This window comes from Pteropus vampyrus, unplaced genomic scaffold (genome assembly GCF_000151845.1).
Source record: "Pteropus vampyrus isolate Shadow unplaced genomic scaffold, Pvam_2.0 Scaffold283, whole genome shotgun sequence".
NCBI lineage: Eukaryota > Metazoa > Chordata > Mammalia > Chiroptera > Pteropodidae > Pteropus > Pteropus vampyrus.
In genome coordinates, this window is record NW_011889064.1 from 2,099,154 (window position 1) to 2,122,491 (window position 23,338).

General features: G+C 33.6%; 1 protein-coding gene across 1 annotated transcript in view; it reads left to right on the top strand.

The window, feature by feature from the left end:
• The window catches only part of LRP6 (LDL receptor related protein 6), a 113,986-nt gene that overhangs the window by 57,048 nt on the left and 33,600 nt on the right, over positions 1-23,338 (top strand). The window contains exons 4-7 of the mRNA XM_011376031.2: positions 3,254-3,450; positions 5,206-5,337; positions 8,029-8,425; positions 9,486-9,657. Of these exons, the coding sequence (XP_011374333.1) occupies positions 3,254-3,450; positions 5,206-5,337; positions 8,029-8,425; positions 9,486-9,657 (898 nt within the window). The remainder of the gene's footprint in view (positions 1-3,253; positions 3,451-5,205; positions 5,338-8,028; positions 8,426-9,485; positions 9,658-23,338) is intronic.

A 23,338-nucleotide genomic window follows, 5' to 3' on the forward strand; every position in this document is an offset into this window, starting at 1 on the left:
ATTTGAATTTTCTCCTGAAAAGTATTAGAAGTCATTTCAAGTAGTAAATTGACATGGCTGGATTTGTTTTTTAGAAATGCCATTTTGGTAGTTGTGTAGAAAAGGATTTAAAGACTAATTATTTCAGTTCCTTAAATCTCCCAATGAATTGTCATTGTTTTCAGGATAAAGTACAAACTCTTTATTGTGATAAAATGTTCCTTTCGTTACTTCTTTCTTTTTTTTACATAGGAAGAGAATGAGGTTGAGTTCAGCTTTGGACATGTTTGTGCTTGAGTTGTTTACGGAAAACTATGGTGATAAAGTCTAGAGAGCTTAGCAGAGCAGTCTCAGAGGAAGATATAGATGTATAGTTATTATCAAGTTAATGGTTATTGAAGCCGTGTACTATAAACATAGGGGCATTTTATATCAGTGCTAGAGACATAGGCAAAGATAACAACCACATTCCAGAAACCTTGAAGAATTTCTCCAGGGTTCGAGACTGAAAGATGTCCTAATCAGACTGAGCTGGTGCGTCACTGACCCGTCCTTGTTTACCTTCCTAGCTCTTATAACATAGCACTGCTGTGTGATATATGGGACAGTTGTTGAGAGTTAATCCTAAGAGATTTCATCACAAGGAGAAAAAGTTTTTTTCCTTTAAATTGTTATTTATATGAGATGATGGTGGTTAGCTGAACCTGTTGTGGTAATTATTCACAATAGATGTTGGTCTCCCTAGTAGAGATCCATTTTTTAACTCTTGTTGTGGCACACTACCAAAGAACTGCACTTTGATTGTGCCTGCCACTGTTGTTTTCACTACCCATGATCAACTCCTTGAAGTAACTTGCATTTCCAGGGGGATACCTTCTTCGTAATCTTAGCCAGAGAGAAGAAAAGTGAAGACTATGTCCAGTTATCTTTACTTTCAGGAACAAGTCTCTATTGGCTGAACAAATTGGTAAATGACCAAAGAATTTGACAAGAATGAGTAACAGCCTCCTTAGCTCTTGCTTTTTATTCAGCTCTGTTAATTACATACTGTATTTAAGAAAATTAAGTTTTTTATCATGCATTCCCTGAGTGTCTAATGTCCACCTAATTTGTGCACATAGTGTTGTATGAGATCCTGGGGAATATAAATAGGCCAGAGTCTAGTATTTACTTCATTCTAATAGGCTGTTTTTAAGAACTTTTTAGTGATTTAAAAACTACCAAATGAAATGTTCACTTTAGATGTAAAATGTTATTCCTTTATCAGAAATGTTAAAATATTGAAAACATGTCCTGAAATTGAGGACTCATTTTTGAAATGAGTTTATTAAGTATCAAGCATAATGCTAAATGCTTTTACATATATTATCATTTAATCTTCACAATAAATCAGTGAGGTTAGATTATTTTCATTTACAAATGAGGAAAACAAAGCTTGCAGAAATAATATAAGTAGTAAGTGTCAGGGACATTTGAACTCAGCTCTGTTTGATTTCTTATATAAATGTTTTTAATCAGTATATAAAATGAGTATGTCTTTTAGGGAGGGATTTTGTTTTTCCTATTTGTTTATTCTATGGTATTTAGTTCATTAGAGTAAATTTTAACTTTTTACTTAATAATATACGAAGGACTTAAAAGGCTTTTTTCTCTCCAAAGTTTTTCAAAGATCTGATACGCAGTTCTTTAAGATTATTAATGAAGTGCTAAGTAATTTAGTTTTCAGTATTCTTTATTTTTCAGTTGTGTTGTCTTTCTTGGCAACTTCTCAGAACTCTCTCTTTATGTCCTACCATAATGAATTTTGGAAGACATTGTGAAATATGCAGATCTATTTAAATTTGGACTTAAACTGTGATATCATTCCTATAAATACCTTAATCACTTTAGTGAACTTAATAAAGCTTTTTATTTAAAAAGTGGCAGAAACTACTTCAGTAGATGTCATGACAGTTCTTTTGGGGAAATAAGAGAGAAAAGTAATCTACTAGAGAGGAGAAAATTAAGAAAAATGAGAGGAGAAAATTGGTGACGTAGGCTGGCAAAATAGGTATGAGGTTCTAAAACAGAAAGTTTGTTTGGTAGACTAGTCATGCTAATCTTGTATTCAATTTTTAAATGTCTGGCCCAAATATAAAACACCTAGGATCATTTCATGCGCAATAACCTGCAAATTCTTAGAAAAAAATATTTTATTGATTTCGAGTTTATTTTACTGGCAGTATCATAGATATTACAGACCATCAGATAAGCTCAAGGACCTAAAATTGGATTATCTTCCCTAAAATATGTGATACTCTTTATTTCTCTTCAGTTGCTTAAATCATCCCACCCATCTTCCTTCTGTCTTTTCCTCCCTCCCAGCTGTGCTCTTTATGAAAATATTATATTTGATATCATGAAAATGTCAAAGCATTTATTTTCTTGAATATTATTTTGGCTCAAAACATTTTTTGTTCATTATTCAAGAGTATTTCTAATTATGTAATTCTCCATGACACTGCAGGGTTCTGTGCCTTGAGTACTAATCAGGCATTCTACCTTTTTTCTCATATAGTATGGCTTGCTTTTGAAATTTTTGGGTCTGTTTTGTCTCATGAACACATTCTGCCAGTGGTAGGACTTCCTTTTTGCTACATGACTTGCGAAGGTTAAGTAACCATGTAGCAGAAAGCCAGATGAGATGATCTTTTGTTAGAGCTAGACTGGGATTTGCAGAGAAAGCTCTTACCAGAGCGCCTTTTTTAGCCTTCTGTATGTTTTTACTTTCAGTTACCAAAACCATAAGGAATGATGAAATAAACAGGCTCAGATGTTTGTTCTTTCACATCAAGAAGGGAAAAACCTATTGCTGATTTAAAACTACTTCCCAGTGCCAGCTGTAAACTCCAGGATTTTTCTTTTTGCCCACTTTTCTCCTTCTAACGAGATGAATTATGTGGAAGGATGGAAGATGTGAGTCTAGAGATGGAAACTTGACCACAGTGCTAATACTTGGGCCTTCTCTGTCTGGAAGCTTCTAGTGAACCTGGGGCCTGCTGCCAAGTTAGGGACCATTCTGAAGTACTTGGTTTGGAGATTTTGGACACCAGGGAAATATATTTGAAATTACATTGTGTCTTATTTTTCGCAGTTGTATTTGACTTTGAGATACGTGTTACTCAGGGTTTGTATGTGTTAATGTGGCTTATAGGACCATTTTAATGGGAGAGATGAAGTTTTGATAAAAGAAGAAAATATAGAAATGTTTGAGTTTTTCTCTTTGTGTTAATAGGCAGGCAGTGGTTAAAGGTTCCCTTCCACATCCTTTTGCCTTGACGTTATTTGAGGACACATTGTACTGGACTGATTGGAATACACACTCCATTTTGGCTTGCAACAAGTACACTGGCGAGGGTCTGCGTGAAATCCATTCTAACATCTTCTCTCCCATGGATATACATGCCTTCAGCCAACAGAGGCAGCCAAATGGTAAGTGATCTTGATTTTTAAATTGCAAGTTGGAATAGCTTTGTGGCACTGTGATGTCTGGTGTTCTTGAGAGGCAGGAGGAGGAAGGACATATCTTGAGGTAGTGGGGAGAAATAGAAAATAGGGAAAACAGCAAAATATAATTCAGGTTAAACAACAACCTAAACCATTTGTAGCTTGATATCTATTACTACAGACCCCTTCAGCTCCTTGTTTGGGTCTAGGGTTATGGAAGTAGAGAAGAGAGAAATAAAGTAAGAAATTGAGTTAGCTCATATGCTAAGCTTATACACAGTGCATTTCTTGCTCATATTATTTCTCTCTAATATGTGTTTGATTTTGTTTCATGTGAGTATATTTAAAAACACACACTTTTTTTGAATGGAATCTTCTATTAATCTAACCGGTGGAGTTAAGTACTTCAGGTTGCTGAATAAAGTACCTGCTTAAACTTTTTTGTGCACACTCTCTAGCCCCCTTTTTTCTTAGTTTTGCTTCTATTTTTTGGTCAGCCTTTACAATGACTTCGACTGTGACAATGGCTTATAAAAGAAGACTAGAATTAGGTTTAAAAAAGAATATGAGAATGTTAAGTGTTTGGCACTTGTGCGTAAATACATATTTGGCATGTCTCTGATTCTATTCCATAGCCAAAAATAAAGGGTTTTTGGATTATGCATTGCTTTGTATTAGCTCCTTCCATTTAGCGGGTCATATCTTTAGATGTTGAATTTGTTTTATTGGAATCTTATGATCATGAGTCCATAAAAATGTTTTTAAATGTATGTGTTACTCTTCTGTAAAAAAAGAAAATGTTTAGTTACTTCTATGAATTTTTTATTCTCGTGGTTAGCCCTCAGAAAAGAATTTACTTGTTTTTTTCCTAAATTGCACTGTTGATTCTTTGTTTTACTAGTTTGAGAATTTGTAGTTACCTATGATATTATTTCCTTTTATCTTTCATATTTTGTTGATTTTTCATTGATAATTATGTTGATTTTTTTCTATGAATATTAAATGAATCCCTTTCCTTAATTTCTACAAATTTGCCTATTAATCTCTGCTTCTCAGTTTTCTCTTGTTTAATCTATATCCTTATCTTTTTCATGTTAATCTTTTCAAAGTGTGACTTTTGGTCACTGGAATTACTTTTCTTGACTTTCAGTGCCCTCAGCCACAGTCTGTTTTCATTCACATTAAGTTCTTATTAGTCACCTTAGTTAGACTAGTCACCTTATTATCTCCCAGTGTACAGCCTCCAAGCTTATGTTCATATGGTTTCACTACACTTGAAATGTCCTCTTACATATTTTTTCTATCCTTTAAGTTTCTGGTCATGTCCTGTCTCCTCCATGAAGCTTTGTTTTTTTCAGTGTTTAAATGCCTAGTGATTTATTTCCCTTTTGACTCTATATTTATTTGCAGTCTATAATGTGCAAAATAGCATTTAGTTTCATTGTTTTGTATTGTTTTCCAGTTTTATTGTTTGTACTGACTAGATTATAAGCTCTTTCAGGGCAGAGGCCTCCTGCTTTGTTTCTTGTGTATTCCTCTTGGGTACAAAATGCTAAGTAAATTCTCACTGATTAATTCCCTTCCTTGCAGATGGTCTGGTAGTCAAGCACCTGGATGACATTTGGTAATAATTTGGTTTATCACAGTTGCTTATGTTATGGTTGTTAACCTTTGTGTACCTAGAGTGAGGGAGGTCGTCTGTAATCATTGGTATTAATCATTGTGATTTATATTTGACAGCTACAAATCCATGTGGAATTGATAATGGTGGTTGTTCCCACTTGTGTTTGATGTCTCCAGTCAAGCCTTTTTATCAGTGTGCTTGCCCGACTGGGGTCAAACTCCTGGAGAATGGAAAAACCTGCAAAGATGGTAAGAAGATGGTCTCTAAAAAGGAAAAATTTTAGATAGCAATTGGGATTCTTTATGATTTATTTTATTTCTCTTTAATAAGCTCTATATGTTACAGCGCTTTAGGAGACTAGTCACTTAATCTTAGTGTTCACATTTGGTTATATAACAGGAATGTTTTGTGTTTTATGGCCTTATATAGTATTTTATAAATTAATATTTAAAATTTTTAACATAGTGTTTTTGGAAAATATTAGGGGGTGCTCTTTTCTCTATCAAATCTTACAGATATTATATTCGTTTCCTATGGAAATGAGTATTCTCCTAAAGAATACATTTTTAACAGTAGGTAGCACTTGTACATAAAGAACCTCTGCAAGGAAAAGAGGTTTATTAAATGTTTAACTATAAAGATTATCATGGGGTATATTTTCTAAAAATGTTTGAATAGTATTTTTAATTGCCTTTGAACAACAGAGAAGTGCTTTCAGAAGAAGAAAAAATTCCATATTGTACTGTCTAAAGCAACCTCTTTCTATACGTAACACCTACATTGCCTCTTCTCCTTACTTTCTTAATTCCCTGTAGAGAAAGGGCATGTTGGAGAAGTATACTGATTAGGACATTTCAAGGGACTTCTGGTTTGGGAGAACACCAGTTCTTCTCTTTTTCTTCTTAATGAGAATGTTATTCTTCATTCTTATCCCTATGGATCACCATCTGGTTCTCTAGCCACCAGCAAGACCTGGTAAGAAATTGTTATATTTAGCAGTGGCTTCTTTATCTAACTCTAAAAAGCAGAAGCCTTTATTTCGGATTGGGTTAGAGTTCCTGGCAAGGAGGTCAGAGAGTCAGAGAGATGGAATTGAGCCAGTGTACAGGATATTTGTCATGACTTGGCATTGATAAATTATCCTCATAGTCAAAGGTGAAGCTGGCTGACTCTTGTCAGACGGTTTCCATGGCAAACAATAATTTGGTTTCAATTTAAAACAAAAGGTTTTTGTAATGTCGCTTTTTTGTTTAAAAATGTAGCTTGACTTTAAAACAGAGGATTTGTTTTAGTAATAATGGTCTGTCTATTCCGTCACAGTGTGCAAATGTACATGTTTAACAAGTGTTTTGAATTTCAGATATATATTTGGCATGTACTAGCCTTAAGTTAACTATTCTGTTTTGATCACTTTGCTCAAATTAACAGCTTCACTTTCTATAACGTCTTTGTTTGCAAAGTTTTGGGCTGGCTCCTTTTGGTAGTTAGCAGAGGCAATGAATTTTACAAAGTTATTACTCTTTGGTGCCTGCTGTGGCATTTAGGACTGTATTTTCTCCAAGATAGAGTTCATTTGTAATTAGTCCTACATTCAAAAAACTGATGTTGAAAGTTTTACTGTTCTCAATTTTTTCAACTGTAATTCCAGATTGAAGCTTGAAGTTTAATGCCAGTATTTTCTTTTGGACTCATTTCTTTGGTTAGGAATCTTTTCACTCTTTCAGATGTCAACTTGCTTACTATCTTTTATTAGCTTTTGTAGTTAGATGTATTTTTGCTAGTGATTTACTTGAACATTAAAAATCAAAACAAAAAAAGATCGAGCTTAATATCCTCATTCTCAGCTGTGTTTTTATTGAATACTAATTTGTGTTTAAAATATTTCATAAATCTGATTTAAAGCAAGCGTAGTGAAATAAAAATTTGAAAATATTTTCTAATGATAATAATTTATTAGCTAATATTTATTGAGTACTTTTATGTGTAGTACATTCCTGAGTTTTACATTTATCTCCTTTAATCCTCACAGCAACCCTAATAAGATCCAGATGAAGAAACTAGGCTTACTAGGTATTTTGCCTAGGTTTACATAGCTACTTGAAACTAGGTATTTTGCCTAGGTTTACATAGCTACTTGAAACTAGGTATTTTGCCTAGGTTTACATAGCTACTTGAAACTAGGTATTTTGCCTAGGTTTACATAGCTACTTGAAACTAGGTATTTTGCCTAGGTTTACATAGCTACTTGAATCCAGTTCTAGCAGATCCACAACTCTTACTCTTAACCACTGTGTTAGATTTATCTGATTCCTTCTTCCTACTGCTGCTAGCCTTCTCCATAGCCTCTTTTGCCCTAATTCTGTCAGGCATTGTCTTATAGATCTCTTTGTGAAAACAGCTTTACTGAGATATAATTTATATACCATAAAATGCAGCCATTTCAAATGTACAAGTCGGTGATTTTTATAAATTTATAAATGTGCAGCCATCATGAACCAATTTTAGAACATTCTCATCAGTCACAAAAGGTCGTTGTCCTAGATTTCCTTACCTTTTTAAGCATACTTTTTGAACAAAAGATCTATATTATGTCTCTTTCTTCCTTTAATATTTAGCTACTTAGCTTCCTAGTCATTACTTATTATTCATTATACCTTTAAGTAGCTGTTTTAATTTCAGGCCTATAAAATGAATGAAACCAGAGAGTGAATCAAAACTTGGTTGGGAGAGCTCTGCCATTACAGAGCTTCACCTCATAATTAAATTCCTATTTCACTGCATTACTTTCCATTTCCATCTTAAATAGACCCTAATATCCTTTTGTACTCATTTACTTTTCAATTCCTGAAGTTCTGCATTCTTTATTTAGAGTGGCTAAATTTTGCCTGTCGGTTTCATTTCTTTTTTTTTCACCCATATTTTTCACTTTGTTGTCCTAGGTGCCACTGAATTGTTGCTTTTAGCTCGAAGGACAGACTTGAGACGCATTTCTTTGGATACACCAGACTTCACAGACATTGTTCTACAGTTAGAAGACATCCGTCATGCCATTGCGATAGATTATGACCCTGTGGAAGGCTATATCTACTGGACTGACGATGAAGTGAGGGCCATACGCCGCTCATTCATAGATGGATCTGGCAGTCAGTTTGTGGTCACTGCTCAAATTGCGCATCCTGATGGTATTGCTGTTGACTGGGTTGCCCGAAATCTTTATTGGACAGACACTGGCACTGATCGGATAGAAGTGACAAGGCTCAATGGCACCATGAGGAAGATCTTGATTTCAGAGGACTTAGAGGAACCCCGGGCTATTGTGTTAGATCCCATGGTTGGGTAAGAAGCTCTGCTGATAGAAAGTTTTGCCTGGTGTTTCTGTTTTCTACAGGTCCCTAAAAATATTGACAAAAACAGTATCATGTGTTGGTTTCCAGTAAATAGCTCTTTAATGGTTGTCCGTTTTTAGAAATAGTGATTGGAATAAAATCTCGTTAAAGAATTGCTAGTTTTTTTCCTTGAATGTTTTGAATACTTTTTCTTTTTAAATTAAAAGTCAATGCTTGCTGACTTTGGGTGTTGGCTGCAGATTTTGCCGAGGTTGCATCATGACCATGAAAAATGTGGAAAGAAATTGTTTTCAGAACTCTTTCTCTTCCCATAAAAGAATTTTGTCCCATTTGCAGTACTTCTATAATGATATGGTAAAAAATGTATCTTTATATATTTCCAAATATATGAATGACTTGATTTCCAAAACTTTGTCAGGATGTGCAGCTTTATGCCTGGTCTTTTTTTCCTTTTTTTTTTTAGCCATAACACCCTGACCGCAGTTCAGGGAAACACAGCTTTCCACATACTCACCGATGTTATTTGTTACTATGAGATTCATTCTGAGGATGAACATAGTGACAAATCCTTACACTTCAGTGTATGCAATGCCTTAGAGCCACTTAAACTCCCAGGAGCCACAAGAATCACTTAGCACCACAGGAAGAGTGAGTTATTTTGGGAAATCAGTTTGTTATCTGAATACTACCACTGGGATAACCTTTTTGGGTTGGATGACAAGCCAGATAACAAAAGAGAGGATCATTCAGGGGAAAGAACCCAAAATATTTTGAAAAAATGTAACTAAAAATGGAATTCTCGTTCTTAGAAGTCATTTTCATGATCAGTTCTAGAAAACACTGTTTAATCAGAAAATTTCTTATAAGCTTATATGCTGCTATTACAAATGTCTTAAACATACTCTTGCTATGGTTAAGTCCTGGTTTTTTTCTCCTGTGGTGTTAATTGATTATAACAGTGTAGTATGAGGGGTGGATCTCAATTTTAGAATATCTGAAAGTTATAGTTTATTATCTGTTTTTAGCTCATTTTCTGTATACTTCTATAGGTACATGTATTGGACTGACTGGGGAGAAATCCCGAAAATTGAGCGAGCAGCTCTGGATGGTTCTGACCGAGTAGTGTTGGTTAACACTTCTCTTGGTTGGCCAAATGGTTTAGCCTTGGATTATGATGAAGGCAAAATATACTGGGGAGATGCCAAAACAGACAAAATTGAGGTTTGTTTCTCGCTTTTTCATTTTAAAACCAGTTTTTATAATGGTTTTGAGTTGATGGTAATTTGATACAGATATTCTTACATCTTGTCTGGGGTTCCAGACGTATCTTTTATAGAAATTTTACTCAAATTTTCGGATTCTAGGGATTATGTATTCTATTGTACCTAAGTCTAGGATTTTTGAGTTATACTGGCATAAGAAATGGGTATTTATCTATTTCTAGTTTTTAAAGTTTATGTGAATAATTTTCTTCATTATAGTAAAAGCCACTGCCTAGATTTCCTAGGAGCAGTTTCTGCACAAATCAAGTATTATGATAAGATCTATACTGGAAGAGCTTGTAGTCATGTCAGGAAAACAAAGCCCATACATGCATATATATAGCTTTTTTTGTTATTGGTGTTGGGAGCCGGTGATGGTATATATTAAGTATTAAAATTGTTAAATGCAAACAGTTTTTAAATTTATTTATGAACTGTGTGATAGATTAATTAACCCAAGCTAGGGAAAAAATAATTACCAAATGATAGAATTAAGTTGTGGCCATTGGAATAGAATTATGGTGGAAACAACCAGTGGTGAATATTTTTTCACAGTGTTTTGTAAATGGCATATATCTTTGATATTGAGTGTGAAGTCTAAATTTCACAACTTCATTTAGGCTTTGCTAGAGATCTGGGTCTCATACTTAAAACAGAATTTCTATCACAATATTCTTTTGGGGGGCTGCATGACCTCTCATGTAAGGAGTGGCTTTGAATGGCTCTTCATAGCCACAGCAGATATCTCCTAATACATAGATAATTTGGGACCTAGAGCAGTTATTTCAGAAAGGTAATTCTGAGTGAGTAATGAATTAAAGGACCTTCCTTTCAGAATGGAAACTTGGAATGGGAAAAAAAACCCTATTAGTATTCTCACCAGGCTCAAATACTGAGAACTGCATCTCTTATTCTTGCAGCTGGTTTTCATTAATAGAAAATTTTGCATAGACTTGACTATATAAATTTTCTCCCTGTTGTTAGTTTTTCACTACCCCCCTACCCGCCTTTAAATCCAAGTTAGTGTTTGAATCTTTAACAGCTGGAGTGCAGTGCTAATGAGACAAAGGTTATGGGTTCACTTTTCAGACAGGCTATTAGTTTCACTCGGATTGGCTTGAATACAAATTGCACACCCATTCTCAACCAGTTCACAAATGTGTTATTGTTGATCAGCTGTGTACTGTACATGAGTGTGGAGGTATTACTACTCTTAGAAAAACAGTTTAAAGCCCATGTGTCCAAGAAGAATGCACATAAGGGAAGAACACATAATTTATATTAGGGAAGAGCACTCGATTTATTATTTTGTAGGGATTTTTAAAATTCCATATTTCGTCTTAATCTTTTTTAGCTTACTATGACTGACTGAGTAGATTGTAAATAAAACATTTGTTTTTACTGTGAACAAGTCTTATTTTCCCTACTACAGATCACTTTTTAGCACTTTCGAGAAATTTATTCAAAATCACTAGTAGTTCGGGAGAGATTCAGGTAATGAGAATTTATGGAGGTTTTGAGTGACACTATTTAAGAATAAAAATGAGTACACATTACATAATAAAATATATATTAAACAGGATTCATTTTCTTAGTTTGCAGCGAGTGTATATCTTAAAATTAGTGTTCATTCTGGCCTCTGTGTTCTGTCTTCTTGAGCTATATGAGTGTACAGTGGTGTCAGTTGCTCTTCAATTTCTCCTTCTTCCCTGAGTGGTACCAGCATCCTTAAAGCTACCTTTCAGATCTGTGTCTCTTCCTCCAGTTTTGCTGGAATACAGCTGCTATTTGTCCTCTTTTGGACAGATTATTTGGAGTTAGTGGTTCATCTACTTCCAACAAATTATATACATAAAGACCTCTTCTAGTCTTTCCTCTGGAGATTCTGATGCAATTTCCCTAATTGAGCATCAATGCTTTTGTCATTTTCTTTTCACAAACACATCTGAGAGATAGAGAACAGGTATTGTTATTCATTCCCTTCTTAATTTATGATGATGTGTAAAATTAATTTATGGCAAACTAAGGAAAAAGCACAGCTCTTTATCTAAATTAATCTTGCATAATTGGGGGAGAAAACTGTTGGTTTCCCTTTCTGAGACTAGAAGTGATTATAGAAGCAACTGCCACCACCAGCTTTTCATCTTGGTTTACTTAATAGTAAGTAGATTATGTTGAACTTGAAACACATATAATTTTTAAAATACTTTTTCTGAGAAGATTATTTGCTAGCCTTTTGTTATGTAGCAGCTGATCCTCAATACTGATCTGACCCTAGTTTAGGTCACGTGTTTTCTTCTAGTCCCATCCTCTTAAGCTTTCCAGCTTTTGTCATCCCAAGAATGAAAGCTGCTTTTTCCTGGGTCTATAAAAAAATCAGATTATGACTTTAATAGCCCTGTTCTTTTCTGGAAGACTTAGAGTTTCTTGGAATCAAACTGCCCTATATGTGTTTATAGTACATTTGGGAAGAAAAGGTACTTGTATGGTAGATTATTATGTAACAAGGTAAGGCATAGTAAACTCTTGGGTTTTGAGCGAATCTTATGGGAAAAGCTTGGAATGTTTATTCACTATTCGTTCCCTCAGTGGAAGTTCCTTAGATCAGGTTCTCACTTCCTTTTTATATAAGGGAGATGTAATCAGATGCTAGATATATAGGGGAACTAGGGCTAAGGATTAGGGAAACCAGAGAAAAGTAATGAATGGGAGCTCTGGGTTTCAGATTCAATTTTTATTGTACAATATTGCAGAAGGAATGAACAGGTTTACCTGAGGTTTATAACCATCTTCTGCAAAGAGGGATGGGATACAGGGAACTGCTAACGACATCAAAATTTTTAAAAGACTGTCATAATATTTGACTCATGCTTTGATAAAAGAATGTGTCTATGAGGATATGTCTGATTTCCTTAATTGTCAGCTGATAGTGACCACTTACCTATAGGTGATAGTAAAAAGATACATGCCCGTACTTGTTTGTGCTGCTTTCTCATTATGCTGAAATCATTTCATCGCCTTTTATGAACAAGCTTCTGATTTGGTTGTCGGCACTGGGCTTCCCCCACCCCCTGCCCTGCCCTTGTGTTAATGTAATGTTCGGGGGCTTCCTTATAATAAAGTACTAAAGCATTAGCAGAAGGGATTATTTCTATTTTTCTGATAGAGGAAGCATCAGATAAGCCTTTATTTCTGTTTTATAAGACCCTGCAGTAGGCAGAAACACATTGTTTCTTAACAACATTCTCATTTTTCTTGGTTACATTTCACTGCCAAAAACATCTGTTGCACTGAAGGCCTGCAGTACTGCTTACCAACAGCAGACATATCATTGATAATTCATAAGTTTAAAGCATTTTTCTTGCCATTATATAAAGTTAAGAATACACTGCTAACTTGTATTTTTTGGGGGATGTTTTTCTCATTACATCTCAGTTTAACTGATTGAAGAAATTAATGTGTTTCGAATCACTGGTTTTATCGAAAATAATACTGTCACAGCTAATTTTTTTTCACAATTTATTTTCTCATTAAATACTTTTTATTTCACTTTTTTCCTTCCTTCATTTCTTAGTTTCTGTGGACAAATTCAGCGACACTTAGTAGTTAGGGGTAAAAAGAGAGATTTTCTCATCTACTTAAAGGGCCTGTAGATGTGTTTTGAAATCCCCCTTATTGTAAAGTTCCCTACTTTGGAGAATACAATGCTCACAGGTAGTTTTGTCCAAATCTAATTATACCTGGCATAATTTTGTTGAAAACAGAAATGGAGATTTTTAGAACCTTGAGCACTAAGAAATTTTGAATAAAGAGAGAATTATTGTGTAGGATCCCTGCTGAAAACTTGGCATTTGGTGAATGTTCTATTGCATATTCTAAGGCTGAAATTGCAGCACTACATTTTAACTCTCATGACAACTTCTTGTATTTTATCAATACCCTAATAAGGAAATTATTATTTCCTTATTTCCAAGTATTCAGATTTCTTTTTAAAGTAATTTGTCTAGCATCTTTAGCCTGTAAATCTATTAAAACACAAAAAGACCCATTTATGTTGATTTTTCTTATTGTTTGTTTCTAAGATTACTTCCTCAAGAAATCATAATATAGTCGTTTGTTGAGATAAAGCTCTTCTGATTATATGACAAGTACAAACAAGTACTTCCTTTTGAATCTTTGCTAGTTTATAACATTCAGTGTTCTTTAAAATAGATTATAGTATACTTTCAGTTTTAGATAATCAAGATACTGAACTTAAATACTTGAATCTTTGCCCATTTCTACTACTTTACCACACTATGTGTATGTATGTGAATATATATTTTTCCCGTCACCTTCTTAACATACAATAACAAGAATGATATTGATAACCTGTTGTTAGATTCCTCAGCTCAACAGAATACCTGGATTTGGGGACTATATTCTTTGAGTTTATAAACATGGTGCTGCCCTATTATATCATCTTGCATCTGTTTGGAGTATATCTTATAATAATATATTTTTAAACTCCTATTTGAAAGTTACTTGTTCATGTACAATTCTAGTAATGTTATTTAACTAATTATAGTCTACAGCAGCCAAAGTAGTACATCCCCAGTTATATGCTCAGTTGTCTCATTATCCACTTGACTTTGTCTGCTTCTAAAAAAGTTATTGCATGTATATAATGAGAGAACAGTCTTTGATGATAAGTGTAATCATGCTTTCCTGAACTGTCACTACATACCCTAGAGCCTCACTAATCAAGATGCTTTGCCTCCTTTAGGAATAAGTATAGTTTTATCTATATGTAAGATAATCTGATGCATGTTGGTACTTAGCATTTTAGTCACCACGTTTGAACTTGTTTTTGGATCATTTTTTTAAATGTTATGCTTTTATACTTTTTCTTATGTTTTAATATAAAATCATTTAATATGTGGAGACATTTTTAGTTTCAATCTGAAATGTTTAAAACTATTCTTTGAAGCTTGTCAAATATGTCAATGTTTTTTACTAATAGAGTCCATGTAAAACATTATTTTTAGGAGGTTATTATTTCTCTAGAGGTGGGAAACATGTAAAAAGGGTCATAGAGATTTAATTTTTGTTTTTCAAAGTTTGGAAGGATGTGGAAGAGTAGGCCGTTATATAATGGCAAGGATCATAATTTTGAGACTTCGTGGGAGGGAATTTGCAAACCTTGGAGAAGTTAACAGTGACAGGCATTTTAACTTTTTTTCCATTTAAAGTTATCACCAGCTATTGAAAGATTCTGTGTCATAGTCATTCCTAAAGTTATCCATAATGAACAATGGATTCTCCTTCAATTAGACCTGATAAGAATGTTATATGCAGGCCCCATATTTTTTTGTGTTGTTGAACTCTATTATAGATTTCTCAAACTCTTCATTCATTTTATACTATAATTTGTTTTTTTGTTAGATTTGATCTGAATTTCATCTACAGATATTAAGTAAACATTATTTTATGGGTTTTCAGAGTGTTGTTTTTGAATAAAATAAAGTTGTTTTCAGATCTCATAAAATTAGCTATGATTTCTAAATAGTATCATATACTCACTCAAACATTTTTTCTTTTTACCCCAAGTTTTTCTTCCTAAAATTCAGCAGTGCTTGGTGCTTTTTGCTTAGTGCTTTTTGCTTAGTTAGCTTTGTTAGCCCAAGGTTAGAAAACTTTCTATTTAGAAAGAATGGAATTCAAGTTTCCTGATTCCTAATATAGTACTTTTTGTATTATGCTCTGTTGCCTCTTTTTAACTATTCATTTTGAAATAATTTTGGGCTTAAACAGAAAATTTGCAGGAATACTGTATCTTTCACCCAGCTTCAGTCTATATACTCAGAACAATGATCAACTCCAGGAAGTTAGCATTGATACCATTTCCATTATTCCTGTTATATTTGTTAATTGGAATTCTCTCATAAGGAAGAACTGTCCCTCTGTGCCTCTATTTATTCAGTTATTCATGTAAATCAATTTGGATCTATGGATGTTTATTCTATAGGGTATAGTCCATTATTATCATTATATTGTTGTAAAAATTTCCCAGAATTCTCATAAGAAGCACCTTCAAGTTGATTCCTATGTCCTTTTCACATGTCTTCATCTTTATTTTTTTAATTGTGATAACACAACATAAAACATACCATCTTGACCATTTTAAGTGTATGGTAGAATAGTGTTAATTATATGCATATTGTTGTGCAACAAGATCTCTAGAACTTTTTTCCCTTGCAAAATTGAAACTCTATACCTATGGAATAACTCCCTTTCCCTTCTCCTCCAGTCCCTAGAAACCACCATTTTACTTATGTTGCTAAGAGTTCGACTACTTCAGATACCTCATAGAAATGGAATCTTGCAGTTTTGTCTTTTTACGACTGGCTTATTTCATTTACCATGTCCTCATAGTTCATTCATGTTGTAGCATATAACAAGATTTCATTTTTAAGGCCAAATAATATTCCATTGTATGTATATACCACATTTTCTTTAACCATTCATCTGTGTACATTTAGGTTGGTTTCACCTCTTGGCTGCCATGAATAATGCTACAGCGTACATAAATGTACAGATGTCTCTTGAGATCTTGTTTTCATTTCTTTTGGAGATATACCCAGAAGTGGGATTGCTGGGTCATACGATAATTCTGTTTTTAAGTTTTCAATTCACCCCCATCATTTTTAAGACATTTTCTGAAAAACAATATATTCCAGCTTTATCTTATATTTCCCTTGCCCCAGCCTTGGAATCAGCTGTTTCTTCAAGGAACCATGGTTCTTTTTAATGAAGAATAGTATTTAAAAATATCTGGGTGTAAGGTGTGCTCATTGATACTGGAGTAATTTACCTTTCGACAGTAAGATGTTACAGTTGATTTGTTTTTCTACTCAGAGTACATAGAATTTATTTTAGCGGCGCTTGAAAAGAATGAGAGGAAAGGGAGCCGTTTTCTCTTATTAATGTGCTTATGTTTTCCCAGTAGGGTTTATTGAAGGCTCCAGGACAATAGGGCTCTCAGAAATGCCTTGTGAAGCAGTTCAGTATAGTTGACTAAAGTGGTGTTGCTGTTCATCATAATGATACCTTCATCCGAAAATCTGTTCTCAGTTTTGTAGTTTTCCTGAGTAATTCAGGTTTTAGAAAGCTTTGGTCACAAGAGCAATTCTTAGCACTCTCTGTAAAAGAACATGGTAACAGCAAATGTTTAATATTCTAAGCATAACTTTCTTGGAAAAAAAAAACTACTTAGTGCAACTATGATACTTTCTCTTTTCATATTAAAAAAATCACTTATGTATACTCAGACATATGTCTTGAACTAGGCTTTACAAACAGCCCTGTAATTGCCCTTACTGCTCTCTTAAACAGATGCATGGCATCGCTTTACTTTACCTACTGGGTCCAAAGCACTACTCTTTTCTTGTCACCCCAATGCGATAATGCATGAGCGAAATGTTATTTCCATGGATATATATTCTACTTTTTTAATGCTGTGAAATTATATTTTATAACCTGTGAAGTGTATCAGTCAGCCCCCAGTGATATCTGTTTGTCTCTCTTACATATAAGATTTAATTCACTACTAGTTTTGGACATTAGCTGGAACATTGGAAGAAGAGTGGTTCATTGTGAGCCTAACTTGAGTTTCTCTTTTAGAAGTATATATCATTCCCAGTCCAGGTCATTTTATGATGGGTGCCTGGTTGTCCTGTCGTCATTTATTTCTTGAACATGTCTAGTCGAGTAAAGTTGTATAGCAGCAACTTCGGTAGTAGACTGGCTGCATTCCAAGATTTCATGGGTAATCCTGTCTTGACATTTAATGAACTGATGAAACTGCTCAAAAAACCGGATGTGATGTTTATAGAAGGTTTGCCATTACCTCCTCTCGGTAGAGATAATGTTCTGGTTAACCCACATCTGTTTCCTGTTGTAGCCTATTTTCTCAGTGTGGTTTGCAATATTTGGCAATGCCTCCGAATGTTAAATCCATACCGCAATGTGGTTGAAGCAGCTGAAACTACTGGAGATTCTGGTTCAGATTTGGAGGTAGATTTTAGAGGTGACAGAAGCCTAATTTCAGTTTAATTAAACCACTCTAAGGTAACACAGTGAAGCACACCCTCAAGAGTGGCCAGAAGATTTAATTAGTGTTGGCTCAACTTTTAAAGCACAAGGGTAATCTTTTGGAATCACCTAAAACGGTTCCCTTTTTCTGGGTTCAGAATGTACAAGCAAACTTTTACCAGCTTAAAAACATATTTACTACCCTAGTAACCTAACCAAAACTGTTGCTAGTTGAGTATGAGAAATGTAATAGTGAATTTCTTTGAGACAAAGAAGCATGTTTTTGTTTCACTTTGTTGTTTCTGCCTAGTAGAGATTGTATAGTTGAAGAGAAATATTTTGAGGAAAAGTCAATTTTCTAATAAAAGTCAACTCTGCACAAATAATTAAAGGAAAGAGATTTCAGAAAGTAATCATTGGACTGTGTATAAAGGGAAATATATATGGTTTTTTAGATGCAAGTTCTCACAATCAGATTTTATTTAAGCTGTTGATCCCTTCCCTTCAGAGGGCTTTCCACATCATATGAGCAACAAAATAGCATTTATAAGTAACAACTCTACCTTCTCCTCCCTCCTCCCTTGGACTTGCTCCTTATCCGCCCCCCCTTTTTTTTACTTACAGAAAATTTCAGACACACAGTAAAGCAGAGTAAAGATTTTTATGAACCATCCAGCTTCAACCATTATCAGGACATGGTCATTCTAGAATGCTCTGAATGGGAGAACCAAGATGACAAATAAGGATTCTCTTATAAACATAACTGTGGTTTTAATTCTTCTGTTTTGAGATAACCTAAAAGAAATGAAAAAATCAGACCTTCGTCCTTGCTTTTATAAGTCTCAGCTAGTGCTTTGAAATTTACAAATGTGAGAAAAGATGAAAAAAGGTAGTTAATTTTTTCATCAGAAATTGTTTTTTGAAGTAATTTTAACCCATATTAGAATTAAGTGTAGTATAGCCGAGGAGAAAGGAAAGACCACATGGAAGACATTTAATTGTTTGTGGCTCTACTGAGCCTAATGGGTAAAGCTAGGCACACCTGCAGGTGGCAGGTGTCAGAAGAGACAGAGATCTAATTTTGTTGTAAACTGTGTAGTTACCACCATGAAATTCTAATCCTGTATAGTCCATTATGGTAGCAGTAGTCATATATGGCTGTGGAGCATTTAAAATGTGGATACTCTGAATTGAGTTGCTTGAAGTGTAAAATACATACTAAGGCAACTTAGTATAAAAAAACATAAGATCTCATGACTAAAATTTAAAATATTGATTACATGTTGAAATAATATTTTGGATTTATTGAATTAGATAAAATATATTATTAAAATTAATTTTACGTATTTCTTTTAACATTTTATAATCTGGTTAGTAGAAAATTTAAAAAACACATGCCTCACATTTGTGACTTGTATTATATTTCTCTTAGATAGCACTGTTCTAGATTCAACCTTGTTGTAAAAACTGCAACAGACAAGAATAGGATGATAAGAAATGAAGAGAAACAGTGCTTACAAAATTACATTTAAAAAATCTTTAGCACATCTTAATTGTTCAATTTGAAATAGATGTGATATATCTAGCTTTAGTTTGTACTTTATTTACGCCACCCTCCTCCGCAAGACTTAGTTTTTGCTTTTAAAAAACTAATAACTGGAAGAGACTAATAGTCTAGTGAGTAAGGCTACAAAATCCTTCGTTGTGGCTTTTAGCTCCTGTCCATTGTGCTATTCTAAAGATCTATTCTAAAGATCCATTTGTTGTTTTTCCTCCAGATGTTTCTAAAAACCTTAATATGTCCTTTGCTTTTTGCTTCTTCTCGAGACCCTTGCTTGCACTTAGAGCAGCATTAACACTGATCCAAATCCCAGTTTTGTCAAGGGACCACAGTGAAGATCAGAAAGCATTTCTGATCTACAATTATTTATGTGCAATTCTGAAATCCAAAAAGTTCTCAAAATCAAGTTATTTTTGTTAAATCAGTTGGCGGAGAACCTGACCTGCAGCAATGTAAGACTTTTTGTAATCTTTATTTATCCTCCTTTGTAGAAATATTTATGTGTTTGCTGTAAAAAAAAATATTAATATGTTTGGGTGTAAAATGCTTCTCTGGACCCAGGTAGAAGTGATATGCTATGCGCATTGTGTTAACCTTTCTAAATATCAAAAAAATAATAATAATAAATAAAGCTAGATGTAAGACTTTCAGGTAAGGGATTTTGGACTTCTATTACCATCTCACAGGAATTGAAAGTATTTCCTTTTTCATAATCTGTTTAATTCTATAGTTAAGATGTTTCTATATTTTAAGATATTTATCTTTAGCACATACAATCTGAACACAGTGACAGAGGTAAATGGGGTCTTCCTGAAATACACCTTTGTCGTGTCACTCTCAAAGTGCTTTCGGAAGTTTTTTGTGTTTGTATTTCTTCTTATCCTGGAATTTGATACCTGTGGTAGGGTGGTATCTGCCTGGTACTGTCTTCTTTAAGTCCCTTTTGTATTTTTTTCTACCCCAAAAAGTTTCTATCAAAGTCAGTTAAACAAAGCATCCTTGACTCTGTTTCTTAATATGTGTTATTTCTTTTATTCTGGAAAATCCTTTTCTTTTTCTGTCAAAATTCTTCTTATTTTTCAAGATGGATTTGAATTCCTACTATTTCCTGAAGTTTCTCCTGGTTAGCTATCGGCTGGAGAAGGGCATATATGTATGGTTTTAATGTAAATATAATTTACCTCTCCAACTAGATTTTAAGCTAGAAGAGGCCCTGTAATAAACTTAATGGTGATTTGCATTTGTTAGATATGTTTATTAATATTTGCGGGGAGAGTGGAATGAGAGTCTGGTTGAGCAGCAAAAGTATGCTCTGATCAAATTGTCAAACTTTTTGCTCCTTTTTCTGTACTGTTTTAGTTACTATACAGCTAAGTAGCATAAACAAACAGTAAAAATGGGGGTTAGAAATGGGAACAAGGCCCTGTAGTTTTCCACTACTTGGCAGGAAATAGGTCTGTCTTGCTTTTATTCTTCAGTTTAACAATGTGAGGTTATTTTGGTCTTGTATTTCCACATATTCTTTTACATTTGTGCATTAATTTTTATTTTGAAGAACTACATCTTAATTAATTATAGCCATTTAAATATAGCTGTTTACTTTTAAGGACTAAAGCATTTTACTGAAATAATTTTAAAGGACAAGAACCAGCATTTACTAAACTTCTACTACATATCCGATACTGTTATATATTTAATATTATTTTATTTAATCCTTAAATAATTCAGTGACGTTAAGAGCTATCTCCCTAATTTGGATATGAGAAATTGGCTAACGTTACCCAGTGAGTGACAGAGCTAATATTTGAAATCTAGATCTATTTAATTCTGCCAGAATATTGTTTGCTAATGAGTTTTTCTTAGCAGAAGAATGAAGGGTAACTGCTAAATAAAAGGTGCTTAATTATGTAAACTAAAAAGATGTTTTGGAATTGTGGTTTTGTTATTTTTCTCACTGCAATTTTCAGTTTCATTCTTTGCCCATTATCCAAACTCATACTTAATTAGCAGTCTTTTGTTGAAGTTTTACATATATCAAAATGAACAAACAAAAATGTTGCAGGATGACATAGCGAAAAGAGAAAAGAGTTGATCTTTTTTTTTTGAAGTAGAAATTTAAATTTTATTTTTTAAAAGAAGTTCAGTATTGGACATCTTCTATATGCTTTTAGATCAGCAAATTTTAATAGGAAGGCCAATATTTGGGCATAATAATCAGCAAAATTAGTGTTAAGTTTTTAAGTGTAAGCTGCATAACAGTTGACTTAAGATAGTACTGAAACTAGCAATAAAATAAAATCAGATGTTTTATATACCTTAAGCTTATAAGAAAATAGTGTTTTAGAGTTTTATAATACAGAATATTTAACACTCTGTATTAGATGCTCTCTGATAGGATGATGGAGGACATAGGTTCACTGTTAAGTATATGGGAAATATCCACCCAGATTTGAAAAAGGAAGGAGGAAACAGTTAAATGAAGAGATATAAAGCAGTCTTGGCTATAGAAAAAGAAATAATATCATATTGTTCCATAAAAACCCAGTATAGAGTTTTAGTGTGTTGTGTTAAAGGCAGGAAAAAAGGACCTTATGGAGAGGAAGACACTGAAGGTCCTGGGAGGAAGGAAATATTATTGGGAGGAAGTCCTTGTAAAGGGGTTGGAGGAAGATACTGGAGTCAAGAGATGATGTCCATTTTAGGATGGAGGCAAAGGTATAGTTTTAAAAATAAACTTCCCTTACCCAAAATAAAGACTTTTCTAAATTATATGTCTAATAAAGGAAAGATTTTTCGCACTAATCAGTTTTCAGTCAGTAATAAAATGGGGCCAGAAATTCTTTCTCAGAGTTCTGTCATTAGAAGGGGTCAGGAATGTATCCCCTCTCCAAAAGTAGGCAATAGAATGCATTTTTACATGGATTAAAATTTAGGCAAGAATACCTTTCATTCATTTAAATGGCTAAGCTGTAAAATCTGAGGATAAGATCGTTATAGAAATTTTTGTTTCCATTTTTAGGTAAGTTTCTTAAGTGTCTACCAGTCTCCTTTTCAAAAGTATTTAACAAATATTTATTGAGTTCTTTGCTAGGCTCTTTAATAGCTGTGGAAGATACATAAATGGATGAGTAAAGGTTCCTGCTATTCTAGAGCTCACATTCTAGTTAGATATGTAAACAAATTATCAACACTTTTTCTCTGCTTAGTCTTTTTATTCTTAAAAACCAGATTAATTTTAAGATATAACGCAGACATCATAAAATATATGAAGGAATGACATATTGCAAGAAAATGTAAAGTATCTAAAGTCAGTGTCTCAAAGAGAAATTATTAACTCTGAAAAAATATTTAATGGAGTTGGAGTGGTAGTACTTAATTCTTTTAAAGTTTTTGACTTTTAAAAAACATTTATGTAAATGTAGATTTATACAGTTGGTTTAATGGAATTTTTCTTGTTTCTTATATGAGCAAACATTCAGCTAATATAATCTCTTCCATCAGATATAGATCAAATATTTATTGATACTTGTAAGTGAAAGGGTATAGCACACTTTTGCTTGCTCAGTTTTTAAGTACTTTGTTCCCAGTGTTTGGCTGTTCTTGGAAGGTCAGCATTTTCTGGGATATGTCTTTAGGAAGACACTTCAAAAATTTTTTAATTTTTAGAGAGGAGAGAGAAAGAAATATCTGGCTGTCATTCCATCTAGGCAATCACAGTATTGGCTTACATGGAATATTTCTTACTAATTTTATGGATAAAAAATTAATACTTGCATATGAGATTGTATTGGATACTTTTTTTAGATGGGTCGGGGGCAGATATTGTTTACATGTACATATTTTTAGTACCCGATTAACATTTCTGAAGGCTACTTTGCCTGGCACACAGGCCACTTTAAATAGTAGAAATGGTACCAGTTTGCAGCTTGCAGGTTGATGCTTTAGAAGACTTCATCTTTTAGAACAGAAGATTGGTACATGTTGCAGTGTCAGAGACAAAAGATGC